Below are 13,945 nucleotides of genomic sequence, written 5' to 3'. Positions count from 1 at the left end.
TGCATTCTACCCTCCTGCCATGTATTTATGTACCTCAGTGATCAGTGCCAAGGTATCTCAGGTCACACACCTGAGCTCTGAAAAGGAATGTTTTTTACGTGTGTGTTTATGTTCATATTTTACTAGAATGTTTTTATTGATGGTAGCAATAGCAAAATACAGTTGTGAACAGAAATAGGGTAAAAATTAGTTAAAGGAATCTGGAGGCCATATAATATGGTACATATTGACCAATGACTCTATTTTTGAAAATACAATTGGTGTAATTGCTCCGATTAGAAGTTAGAATACTGTGGAAAAAAACCCTTCCATTTGTGAGTGTAATTGTTCCTATTAAGAAGTTAGAATATTATGGAGAAATAATTCTTTCTGTTTGTGGGATGTCTACACCAGTTGTATGACAGGAGAGGATGAACATTTGGAGGGTAGGTGTGTTTTGACATGCTACACTCTTCACCATGAATTGCAGTCACGGTAAGTACAACAGCGCTGCTTAAGAACACTCCCACCCACACTGCCATTTTCCATGCAGACATTTGGGTGGTCATACCAACACCATGTCTTATCTGGCTCCTAGTTTTATGTCTTCTCTCATGTCTACTTTCTTTTTTTCCCTTCCATTTCCCAATGCTTGGAAAATGCTCTAAAATAATGTTACATACTTTTTCAAGGGCACTCAGCTCTGTGGATGACACTGTACATTTTATGCAATTACTATTTACAAGCTCAAAGGGGGCACTAGTAAGCATATGATTCCATACTCGTTACATGAGAGTCCTCTTGAGGATCCTGTGTAGTAGCTATGTCACTGTAAAAACCTTTGAAACTACCACATAGATTTTGCTTCCAGACGAATGGCAAGTATCAATGGATTGACAGATGGAGATTAGTTTACAGCAAGTGGTCCAGCGGAGAACCAAAACAGACATTAGCATGTGTCTACCTAGACATTGATGGCACCTGGAAGACAGCTTCTTGCAAGGAAAAACTCTTTTCTGTCTGTAAAAAATCAGATGGTAAGTAACTCCATACAAATGTTTTGACTGGAGGTTGTATAGATTTATCAACTGTTCTAAGTACAATAGGACACTGGAAAAATACCTGGCTTATATACTAGTATACAGGAAGACATGAGTAGCAACTTCATGTCACTTGTGAGCACAAGGATGAAGTAAATACCCCTTGAGGAGCATTCCAACCACAAACTTCTATAATTTATATGGAAATAAGTATAAATATGATTTCACAATTTAGTTATATTCTTGATTTTGTCAACATTACGGAAGATCTTGAATCATTACCAAATTTAAAATTACATGCCAAATTACATTCTAAGTTGTTTTAATTTGACAAAAATCCTAAGATTTTATATATAATGTCTCTTTTAACTTTATTATTCTGAAATCTCATTTGAGAGCTGAATGTTCCCTAATAGGGAAAGAAATGACAGAAGACTCACAGGAAGAAAATGTAATTTGGCAGAACATTTAATTTTCACTCCATCTGCATTTATCTACCCATCCAGATCTTCCTATTATATCAATCACTATGGAACATACTGAGAATGCATTTTAACAAAAAATCCTGCAAGCCATGTTTAGTTATACCAACACTTTCATACCAAGACTTTCATACACAATCACAATTTCTGCTATATGGTTTTGATCCTATCAAAAAACTGAGACAGAAATGACAGAAGACATTTTAAAAAACAGCAGTTTTAACTACTTAGGCAGATATTTACGCCAGAAAAGCAACTGCATATTTTATTGACTAGAGTAATTACAAAAATCACCATTACACAGAATCTATACTTTTTATAGACTAGTGTATCTTCCTAATCACCTTGATAAATAAATATGAAGCAAAATATTGTCTCAAACACAAAATCAGAGCCATGTTCAAGCTCTTTTTTGACATGTTTCATTTCTTCTATGATTACAAACCTAACAGTCTGATTAGTTTTGTCTTACTAGTATAATGGGAAAAACAAACGTTATAAAATAGTTGGACTTCAACTACCTGATCTCTTATCAGTAATGGCCCCTACTGAGCCCCCACAACTTCCTGGAAAATGCCCTGAGTCAAGAGGACACAAATCTTGGATACCTTTCCATGGTCACTGCTACTACTTTGAGGCCTCCAAGAAAAGAAGCTGGTCTCAATCTCATCAGGAATGTGCCCGGCTAGGTGAGTGTTTTATCTTACAAAGACCGAAGATGTAATTAAACATAGGAAATAATGGATAATATTCTAAGCAAATCTCAAATTACTTTAAAACTTCACATTTAGTGCTTCTTTAGTTGCATTTTTCAAGCATGTTTTTCCACAATAAAAGTAAACTTTGTCAGAGACAGCAGCACTTCTTATCTCAAATATAAGGTGAAATATGAATACTTCAAAAATATTAAATTTCTACTAGTTTTATGGCAATCAGTAATTAGGTAGGGAGATGAACACTTTTACAGATCTAATAAGGCACTGGCTGCAGGGTTGATCTTCCCTTCCCCAAACAAGAGGGAATCTATAAGCAATGTAAACCAGGAAACACAGAGTCATAGGACAGTTGTCTTTGTTAGTTCCAGGGCACAGTTTATTAATTGGATCCCACTGGATGGACAACAAATGAGATGGAGGAGCTGTTTAGCTTTCATGAACCAGCAAAACACACCCAGGCATGCAGCTCCTGCTCTGGAACAGCCTCCATGCTGTTCCTATGGAGAGAAGAGCAGTATGTTGATCAAGGAAAGGAAAAGCCACTTTGCTCCACAGTTCTGAGAATTACTGTGATGCAACACACATTTCAGAGTGAGTAAGAATAGGAAACATTCTATACATTAGCGCTATATGTCTGAGCCATAGCCTTTTAAATGTAAGAGAATGAAAGGATTTCTAGAAACACTTCCTTATGTCTGAAAACACTGACCTATGAATGAGTAAACAGAAAGCTTAGCTTTGCAAAGGCATTTTACTCTACAACATAATTCCTGAAGTTGTTCTGTAGAAAGATAAATGACATAACTACTACAAAAAGTAAATATTACACTAATAACCAGGATGCAAGGTCACAATGGGACACTGCTCCATGTTCTGGATTCCTACATTTTTGCCTGCCTCTTCCTGGCCAGGCCAGGAAGGTGGTAATTTCCTGATGACCCCAACACAGCTTTGTGTATTTGCAATGCCAGGGCACATGGCAATTATAAATCAACTTCTGGACATCTTCTGGACTGCAACCTCCAGCTGCTGACACATTCCACCTAACCTCGCAGATGCTGTCATCAGGTACTGCCAAAACTGCTGTCCAGTCACTGATGGGGGACAGAGCTGCAGTGGCAAGAGGCATGGTGCTGACTACATCACATGTATCTCTTTAGCCTATTTGCACCACAATCTGGAGTGTGGTCAGATCTAGCCAAAAAGTATCCCAGGAGAGCAATTTTGCTTCTCTAAAATGCCAAAAACTAAAAAAATCCAGAAAATTTCAGAAAATCCATGTCTTTGTACTGATTTGCATCCATACAACATACAGACATGCTCAAAATACAATAAAGAGATTTAATAACCACAACAAGACTAGTGAATATTATATGCAAGAATTGGTGTCTTTTATTTATTTTTGCATATTTTTATGGGTACATTGACTTGAGCTGTAGTAAAATGAGACATTGTGATGTATTCCTTAATATTTTTTCAGGTGCTGATTTGGTATCAGTAGAAGACTATCCTGAAGCAAACTTTCTGGCAAACACCATTAAGATACTCCATGGAAAATCACCGAACTTTTGGACAGGGCTAAAGAAAAATGACAGAGGTAATATTTTTAATATTGAATCACACGTTATCATAGCATACAAAATTATATGTTATATTAAAAAGAAATCAACTTTATGCACTTGAAATTACATATACATAAAAAATGTACAAAGTTTATTTCCAAGTATGCCCACATTTCCTTAGAAATGTAACTGAAGTATTTAACTATTCATGTTACAAATTTTCATTTTCTCCATCACAGCTTATTCTATTTGTCTAAACCCCTGTGGTTTATACATATATGCTCATTTTAAATATTAGGCCAGTGGGTATGGACAGACAAATCTGCAATGGATTTTGTCAACTGGGAAATGGGAGAACCTTCAAACAAAAGATATAAATACTGTGGAGAAATATGTGCATTGTCTGGCTTCTGGAAAACCAATGTCTGTTCTTTCAAAAAAGGATATATCTGCAAAAAACCAAAAAGTAAGTAATATTTCTAACACATTAAGCTTAATAATGCCTGATAATGTATTTTCATTGTAGAACAAAAAAATGCAAAATATTCTAGGTTTGTGAGCAAAACTAACTGACTCTAATAGCAGGATGTGGCTGCCTAAATACTGACAAGCCCCATACAGCTTCCAACTGCCTTCTCAGAAGGCTGCATCTCCCATAAGTCCTGTAAAAGTACCATCAGCCCCATGCAGCCTTCATAAATACTTCAGACCCCTATGCTTCAGCAAGCTAAGCTCAAAAACAACATTTTGTTTAATTTCATTGAATATATTCTCAGAAAAAATCTTGTTCTGATAAGTGCAATGAAAACTGTCCTGTAGAAATCCTGAAACTGGTGATTCCTTTTCTTATTGACCTCTCATCTGATGGATTACAGGAATATCATAACACACATTCTTGTGGCACTCTTTATCTACAGTATGATAGAATCAGGTTTAATAAAATGATGGTAGTATCTTATAGGAAAATTATCATCTGTAAGAAAATGCATGAGTTCGATTGCTGAGAATAAATTAAAGTGGTTCAGAAAATGGACATTTTGTTTGGTTAAACTTCATATTTCTGTTCACCTTTCCATTACTTGCTAAGTTCAGGAAGTGTAATTACCACAGGAACACATCCACGTGGAATGGTTGTCTCTGACAGATGGGGCTACCACAATGGAAGGTACTTTTCAGCTCAAGTAAAATGCTTATGATGCATCTCTAACACTCAATACCTTCTTTCAGGAAACACTTTAAAATTTTTAGGGATCCTGTCAGTAGTTCTAAAAAATGAACATGTCTGAAAACTCTTTTCAATATGACAAAAATCTGACTCTAATTTCATGGGTTTTTTTGGGTATCTCAACTGAGGAGGCCAGATGCTCTTGGAATCAAAGAGCCAGTCATCCTACTCGAGTTTTACACATGCTTAGCTCAATCTCTCTGGGAGAGTAATTGTCACCAGCACATGAATTTAGGGGGAGTTGTCAGAAACATTGGGACCTAGGAAGGTAGAAATGCCTCTTTTTTTAAAGAATTCAGAATAAACATTTTCTTTCTTTTCAAAAGCTCCTGAAAGCACAGAGGTGTCAACAGAAAATATAGGTAAGTATACTTCATTTTAAGTAGAATTATAAGGAGATGCTCAAATACACCAAAAAGATAATTACATAGTTTCTCAGTATCAGTTTTGAGAGAATTTAAAAATAAAAAGTCCATATGCTATATCTGTGCCTCAGTATAGGAAATAGGGCTTACCCTGAAGTAAACATTTATTTACTTTTATATTTGTATTTTTAATATTGGGCTTTATTTCACTTTCATATTCATATTTTTAATATTGGGCTTTAATCAGATTTAATTATATTTTGTTTGGTTTTGTTAGTAAAAAAACCCCAAATCCATAGGCTGAAGTGCAAATCTACAGGCATATTGCCTTCTTCTGCTTCCACGTTAAAGAAATCCCATTTATTAGTAGATTCTGAAATCTTTTAAGATCAAAGGTGTTGATTCCATTGTATCTCCTTACAGAAGAGAAAACAGAGAAAGTACTTCCCACCGGGGTCATTTGGCTGTTCGTTCTTCTAGCTCTTTTTATAGTTGGGGTTGGAAGTATAATTTATTTCTACTTGAGGAGGAAAAGACAAAACCTGCCACATGTTTCAACCAGAATGAATGGATCAGAAGGAACTGTGTATGTTCAAGAAAAAGATGCACATACCGGCATGTAGTCTGACCAAATGGCCACATGTTCTGATTAACAAAAACTAGGCTATGGATCAGTGAAATCGTCACGTTTTCCTAGTCTCCTCTCAGTCTCCTCTCTCCTCAAATACAAAGTTCATGGATTTATATAAATACACACACACATATATATGCCTTCCAAAATTCCCTCCAAAGTGGTAGGGAGTTGTTGAGTTTGGGGAGTGTATATATATTTTTACATAAACGGGCATGGCTGACAAGTTGGCTCTAGAGGTATTACAGGAAAACTTGGACCCATACTTACTATGTGAAAACTACTTCATTTAACTCAATGTAGAAACTTTCCTTTTAGCATGCAGGGGAAATAATTACTCATATCTTCAAATTATTTTTTCTCTATGTATTACTTCAGTGGAACCTAGACTACGATGGGAAGCATTGCTCATTTCAGGTTTTCAGCTTCACAGTATCTTTTCATTCATGCAAAATCCGTTATGATACCTGCATTTGTATATTATATGCTTACCAAAAAAACCAAGACAGACAGTTGTAAAAAAATTGAAGAGGCTTATTTATTTCTACCTCTAGTCTGACTTTTTGGAATAATTATGCCATTTCCTACAGCCTTGCGCTATTCTATTATTCTGCAAATACCTACATTTTTCTGCAGTTCAAATTAATAATAAAGAGAGAAACTAGATGATCTTTTCATTGGGTTTTATTTCGGCAATGATGATTTCAGTACGCAGAGATGCCCCTTTTGAGATCTAAGTATGTATAACAAATAGCTATCTTATACTGCATTATAGAGCTCTCCAGTTTAGAGATATAAAATCACTGTTGTATTTTTTGAAAATAAATTCTTTCATTTTTGTTGTGATTTCATTTGATAATGTGCTGCCTAGACCCCTCTCAGCTTTTCTTCCATTGTACCCAGCAGCAGTTTTTGCCTCAGGAGGCAGTTTATCATTCTGCATATTTTAAGACATGCATCATACCTCCTGAGGAATGAGAACACCTTTCTCCAAAACATGGGAGGGCACATGGCACTAACAGGCCTCAGTGAAGAAGCATATGGAGCAGTAGGGCTAGAGCAGAGGAGCTGCTACCAAATATATATGCATTGGGAAACAGATTCTTTCTTTGGCCATTCTGTGAGAATTGTCAAAATTTCTTACCCACTCCCTATGCTTATGGTCTCTAACTGACAAAAAGATGATACCACACTAAGAATTTCTGCTAAAGAGAAAAAAATATCTGGAGAAAGTGGAATAGGTTTCTGATTTTCAGGATATCTGTGTCTATGCCTGCTCATCTTAAGAACACATTTGAATTATCTCCACTATTTAGATTTCTTCTAGATATCCAGAAAACAGTAAAAGCTCCTAAGTAAAAATTTTATGATAGTTGCTTAGAATGCAAGTATCCCCTTTCTTCAGGAATACTTACTTCAGTTGTTTTATCAAACTCTATCTTAAAACATGAGTCACACCCGATAACGCTTCCTCCTGAACATTCAGATTCCACCACCCCCCCCTCTTTTGCTGGATGGACACAAATTATTCCAAACATTATTCTACACCTTTGGCTAAGTTGGTAAAGAAGGTTCACCAATCACAGACAAAGATGTCTGAAGATTGTATGGCTTGTCCCTTCCTGGTCTTTTAAGCAAGACCTGATTAAAACAAAACAAAACAAACCAACTAAACCAAACCAAACCACCATCAAAAAAAAACTCAAACCAAAACACCCATCTATAGGTTATCTAAAATAAAGTTAGAAATTAAGTAAACCAAAATTAATTTTTACTCTTAATATCCTTTGAACACTTTGTAAAGCCCAGATATAACAGCCCTTAGATAAAAATTCCTCAAGTTACTAGAATAAGTCCTGTAATACCAACTCCTTGCAATAAAGAAAGTCACTGCCATTTTCAGGAGGAAATAGGAAATAGCTGAAAGAGGTCTGCACAAAACTGTGCAAATTAGAAAAACAACACCTGCTTCCCACAGAGATGACAAGAGATAAAACTGTTTCCTGGTGTGTGCTGCAGATATCTGGAAATACACGCTTCTGCCTGCCCTTTGGATGAGTGAATAGTGAAAGTGTTTTTCCTGTTCTATGCTTACAAAGACTACAGGCTGCTGGATAATACCATTTATATGCCCAGGTTAGTGAATCTGAAAAACTAGAGTTACCTTTCCCAAAAGAAAAAAGGAAATACACAATAGAAGAGACTATTCTTTTTAAGTTATTTGTAATTTAACTATAAAAAATTGGGAGTTCATAACAGAAGTATTCTGGTGACCAAATTCAGCACAGCCTGGGACCTCCAGAGGAGAAGCCTGGCCGGTATCACCACCAGGCAGGAAGTCTGCAGAGCTCTACAGTCAGGCTGCTGTGTGTGCTCGATCTCTGTTATTATATAAAAATACTTTGATAAATATACATTTTTATGTACAGCTACTTTGTAGATAGACTGAACACCATGACTGAAATTACAAGAAATGGACAAGATCACAGACTAGACACAAAGCATGTTGCTGATCCCTCTGCAAGATACTGAGTGACACCACAAAAACTGATCCAAAGTGCCTCTTACAGAAAGACAGAGAGATTGTGGTGAGAACAGCAGTGGAAATAGATGAGTGCAGAGTGAGCCAGAGCAGGGAGGCTCATACCTGGGGAAAGAAAGGGATGAGAGCCATAGCCCTGACCATACCTGCTTACTCCAGGCAGGCACTGTCATCATTACCTGCTGCTTGCAGCATGGGACATGGGACAGCATTGCCAGAGCATGGACACCTCTTTCAATTTAGTGTCTCAAACAACTGAACGGCCACTGGGGAAGAGACCAGTGCACCTGAACACTGACTTCTCTGTATCTGTCATTTGGACTTGGTATTGGATATTAGTAAGACATCACCCACACATCTCACACATTGCTCAGATACAGAAGAGGGCTGGGTTGCACTTGTTTAAATTCCACAGGGCAGAGAAGGCCCTTACCTCTTTAATGCTTAATCCCAAATCCCAGTGTTTCTGCACAAGTCAGTTGTTTGCATGTTTCTCTTTTCTCTTCAAAGAGTTCTGTATGTTTAAAACCACTGCCAGTTCAGCGTTTGGCATAAGAAAAATATTGCTTATTATGAATGCTGCTGTTTAAATTAGTTTCAGAGTGGAGAAGACACTTCAGCATCGATTTTCTAACGTAAGTGTTTGTATGTATTTATACTGATGTGTGTGCATGGGGGATTTTTCCTCACATTTCCATAAATAAATGGTGCCCGATTTTCCTCACTTTTAATCATTACCATTTGCAATAACAACATAATCGCTTTCATATGTAGGTTCAGCTATCTAAGGCACCTGAAGAGGATGGAATTCATCTCACATAATGTAGATATCTAAAATGCAGCCATATCATGCTTAACTACTCAGCCAAGATCATCACTGTGATCAGCACAGAGAGATGGATACATGAGGGTACAATTACTTGATCCAGATGAGAACTTCTAGACTCTCACTGGCAAGAAGAAAGCTTAAACCAATTATCTCACAGTAAATGAGTTCTGCAGAATCCAATTCTTAACTGATATCTTGTGCATTTTGGCACAACATGCACTAACAGACTTCGTTGATTACATTTATCATCAATGGCTTCAGGCTAGTTCAGAAAACAGCTAACAAAACTGGTCCCCATAGATTTTTTCCCCCCCTGGCTTGAAAACCATTACTTTTGGAAACAAAATATCTGTCAAATTCAAAAATTTCTGTCCATTTTATTTTTCATACTGATTCAGAATGGAAACTCAACAAGTCGTGTTTCTTAAACAAATGTTAAGAACACTGACAGAAACTACAAATCAATTCCCAAAGAAACCAGCTGCCTTTGTACCCTCACAAACACTTCTCAGTGTGCCAGGACAGGTGAGAAATCAGTGAAGTGTGTCTGCTCTCTGTTTCCTTGAGTAGCCGCTGATGTATCCTGTACAGCAGAGAACCCCTGAGAAGGTTAAGTTGTGCTGAGCATCAGAAATGAGGGCTCTGCTGCTTCTGTCTCCATCACTGATACATAGAGCTGAGGAAGATAAAGGAAGCATAAAAGTCCTGTTCAGTCTCATACCAAATGCTGCTGCTAAAAGTTCCCCCTCCTATTCTGTGTAGACTGTCATAAAACCACTGCACCTGCTTTGGCTACATTCAGGTTATATGTCTCCCATCTATTTCCTACTGTCTTCATGATCTTAATGCTAAGCTAGAATAGAAGACTGGTATTTTTGGTCATAAGGCTGATAATCTCTGTTTACCAAGAATTGTTCAATTTTTAGTTAAACTAAATCTGGACAATTTATTTTTAATTTCTGTAAGCCCCATTTCTGTTCACAGTATCTTAGCTTTAGTCATAGATAAATCTTAACTATCACTTAAACGTCATTACTCATTAAGATTTTGTATATCTCAGCCACTCCACTGAATGATGCCCTCATCCCATGTATGAAACCTTTCTGAATTATGTGGTATTATTTTCCTAATTGTTTCAAATTATGACATGTTCCACTGGTAAAAAGTGATCAGAAACAGCTCATTACTTGAACTCTATTAACAAATAATTTTCAAATTATTTAAAAAAATACACAGGTACTGGTAGGTTGAGAATGGATCGAGGGCAGCCCTGCTGAGAAAGACTTGGGGATGCTGGTTGATAAAAAGCTGGACATGAGCTGGCAGTATATGCTTGCAGCTCAGAGTCAACCCTATATCCTGGGCTGCATCAAAAGCAGCGTGGCCTGCAGGCTAAGGGAGGTGATTTGCCCCTCTACTCTGATCTGGTGAGACCCCACCCAAAGTGCTGCATCCAGGTCTGAGGTCCTCATCACAGGAAGGACATCGACCTGTTGGAGTGAGTCCAGAGAAAGCCGTGAAGATGATCAGAAGGCTGGAGCCCTTCTCCTATGAAGACAGACTGAGAGACTTGGGGCTGTTCAGCCTGGAGAAGAGAAGGCTCCGGGAAGACTCAGAGCATCTTCCCGTACATAAAGGGGCCCTATAAGAAAGCTGTAGAGGGAGTTTTTACAAGGTCATGTAGTGATAGGACAAGGGGGAACAGCTTTAAACTGAAAGGGCAGGTTTGGATTGGATATTAGGAAGACATTCTTGACTGTGAGTGTTCTGAGACACTGGAACAGGTTGCCCAGAAAGTTGTGGATGCCCCATCTCTGGAAGTGTTTGAGGTCTGGTTGGCTGCGGCTTTGAGCAACCTGGTCTTTGGAAGGTGTCTGTGGCCATGGCAGGGGGATTAGAACAAGATGATCTCTAAGGTCTCATTCAACCCAAACCATTCTGGGCTTCTATGAAATGGACTTATTTTGCATCTTGTTACATTCTCCTCCTCCCCCTGGTTTATTCTCTTTCCTTTATTCTCCCAAATCTTGCCATTTTTAAACTTTGACTCAACAATTATTTTTTAAAATATTTTCAAAGGAACACTGGTCCTTCACTTCTCATCCTCCAAAACACATCCAACCTAACTTTTTGTAGCTAAACTGCTTCCATTTACTGGCAGTGGTAAGAATGTAGGTTATTTCTTTTCTCCTTAAGAATAGAGTACACAAGACTACTACCTACTGCTACGAACTACAAGTTGGCAGGTACCTACAAGGACCATCTAATCAAACTGCCTGATTAATTCAGGGCTGACCGAAAGTTAAAGTGTGTTGGTAAGGACATTGTTAAAATAACTCTAAAACACTGTCAGGTTTGGGGCATTGACCACCTTTCTATGAAGTTTGTTCCAGTGTTTGACCATCCTCTTGGTAAAGAAATGCTTTCTAATGTCCAGTCAGAGCCTTTCCTGGTACAACTTTGAACGATTTTCTTAGGAATTATGAATTCTCTCCCTCTCATTTTCTTTCCCTGTTGTAATTTTAGTATTAAGTTCCAAATTTAAACATCAAAAGGAGATCAACGTATTGCATCACAGTTTTTTAGTGAATGCTGTATCAACAGATTATGTCAAGGAGAGTGGACTAACTGGTAATATAGTTATAAGATTCTCAAGAAAAAAAATCACTCTATTTCCCATATACAAGTTTGGAAGACATATCAAAAGATATTTAAACATAAGTTCTTCACATAATAATCTCAGCACTTTTGTTAAATACTTAAAAACTTTTTAAAAAGTTTTATGGTTGAGAAAGAGTATTTGAAATTAAAGAGATGACACAGTTTTATGTTCATTAGCACTCAAGTACCACAAAACAAGACTTTTTTTTCCTAACTCAACATTAGATTTGTTCAGTGAGTTTCAGCAATTCCCATCTGTTCTTAACTTCATAATTCCTTGTTCATAAGTTTGCTATACATCCAGAGGAAATTGTTCAACTTCATGAACTGATCCCTTCTTTAATAGAAACAGAACTTGAGCGGTTTGCATAATTCTGAACTTTGTCTGAGTGAGGTTTCGGGTATTTCTAGACAAACTGCAATATGGAAAACGTTTTTCCTATAAAATCACACAGACATTGAGATGACAAGTCTGGAGTGGCATCCCAGTACTCCATGAGCCAGGCACCGAGGACAGGGCTTCATCAAAAATCAGACACAACCGACAAGTAAGCTTTTATTTCTACCTCCTAGAACTGCAAAGCAACTGAAGAAGGATCCTCTCCATCCCAGAGCACTTCTAGATGTCTTCCATGGCTGGCTACTGGGCTAGAGAATGACCATTGGAGAGTGTATCTTCTGCACAATAAAAGAACCCAGATTTGGTGTGTGTCTCCAAACCTGGCACAGGCCAGCCAGAGGGGATGTGGAATCTTCAGGCTTGGAGATATTCACAGCGTTTCTCGATGCCAAGGGCTGGACTGTGTGATTTCCATTCCAACCCCAGTCCCGGTGTGACTCCCTGAGTTGGCCATCCTCCCGCACTGCAAGGGCAGCCATGCCGGTGTCCCACGTGGCGAGCAAAGCCTCACAAAGGAACGCGTGGGGCGACTGCCCATTCATCTGCAGCCCCGGTCTCAAAGTCCCGCAGCCTTCGCCGATGCCGGGGCTCATCCAGGCCGGGGGCTGCACGGCCCGCACCTCACACCCGACCAGGCTCGCACGGCCGGCCCCGGCCCCGCCAGCCTAAATACGCTGCCCGGCAGCGGGGGAACCTCTCCTGCTGCCTCCATGGCAGCTGCCACAGCCAGTCAGGCTCTCTGGGGCGGGGAGTCTCCCAGGGGTCGGGGGCGGAGGGAGTAGATCGGCCGCGATCCCGCCAGGCTCGCTGTGCTGGGGCTTCGCGCCCGAGATGGCGGCCGGGCCGAGCGGCGCCATGGCCCATAGCAGCCGGCGGCGCCATCTAGCGGGGGAGCGAGAGAACGAGGAGCTCTGCTGCGCTCCGGCTTTGGCTGAGGCGTTTATTTCCACTGGCCGGAGCTCCGGGCCCAAAGGCGGCATCTGAGCCTTGGTAGGGGGCTTTTTGAGCTGCAGGGGTGAATTCCCTCAGCTGGAGGTGTCCAGGACGTGAACTGCGCTGCCCGTGTGCTGATCCCAGCAGGACGTGTGAGGCCCTGGCAGGCAGGGCCTGGGGGCAAGGGGATGGGCTGCAGTGGGGATGACAGGGAAGGGATTCAGAGTTCATAATTAATTTTTTAGATGACAAATGAGATAATACCCTGGTCTTCTCTCTCCAGCTAGAGCTATCTCTTTTTTTTTTTTTTAGCTTAAGGTGGTCTGTACAAATTTTTCTTATGTGTGACTTGTAAGTGAAACAGAATTAGTAAAACGGTATTTTCCTCTGTTTCTCTTTTTTTTGTTGTTTTTTTTTCCTTCTCACAAGTCTTGTGGGACCATCAGTGCAATGTTCAAGGTAGGCATTTGCCTTCATACACACAATTAGGGTCAGTTTGAGCAATATTAGCAATGGAGAGAGGATGAGTGGGTGATTCACTGTTGGTTCTGGTAATCAGTTAATTACGTGGCAAATCAAA

The 13,945-nt window shown here is 39.1% G+C and overlaps 1 protein-coding gene across 3 annotated transcripts in view; it reads left to right on the top strand.

Annotated features, from left to right (window-relative positions):
• Nucleotides 1-6,129, top strand: part of LOC113954392 (macrophage mannose receptor 1-like) — a 30,848-nt gene extending 24,719 nt beyond the window's left edge. For 2 of the 3 annotated variants that reach the window (XM_027658625.1, XM_027658624.1), the window contains exons 25-30: nt 851-1,016; nt 2,038-2,190; nt 3,698-3,814; nt 4,078-4,245; nt 5,331-5,366; nt 5,793-6,129. In XM_027658625.1, coding sequence (XP_027514426.1) covers nt 851-1,016; nt 2,038-2,190; nt 3,698-3,814; nt 4,078-4,245; nt 5,331-5,366; nt 5,793-5,992 — 840 coding nt within the window. In that variant the 3' untranslated portion in view covers nt 5,993-6,129. Of the gene's footprint in view, nt 1-850; nt 1,017-2,037; nt 2,191-3,188; nt 3,286-3,697; nt 3,815-4,077; nt 4,246-5,330; nt 5,367-5,792 lie in introns of those variants that run through there. The other variant, XM_027658626.1, reaches the window with a different exon arrangement.
• Nucleotides 6,130-13,945: the final 7,816 nt, after the last annotated feature.

This window comes from Corapipo altera, unplaced genomic scaffold, assembly GCF_003945725.1.
Source record: "Corapipo altera isolate COAL_440 unplaced genomic scaffold, ASM394572v1 63, whole genome shotgun sequence".
Lineage (NCBI taxonomy): Eukaryota > Metazoa > Chordata > Aves > Passeriformes > Pipridae > Corapipo > Corapipo altera.
The sequence above is the reverse complement of the archived record's forward strand: the minus strand, read 5'-3'. Positions and strand labels throughout refer to the sequence as shown.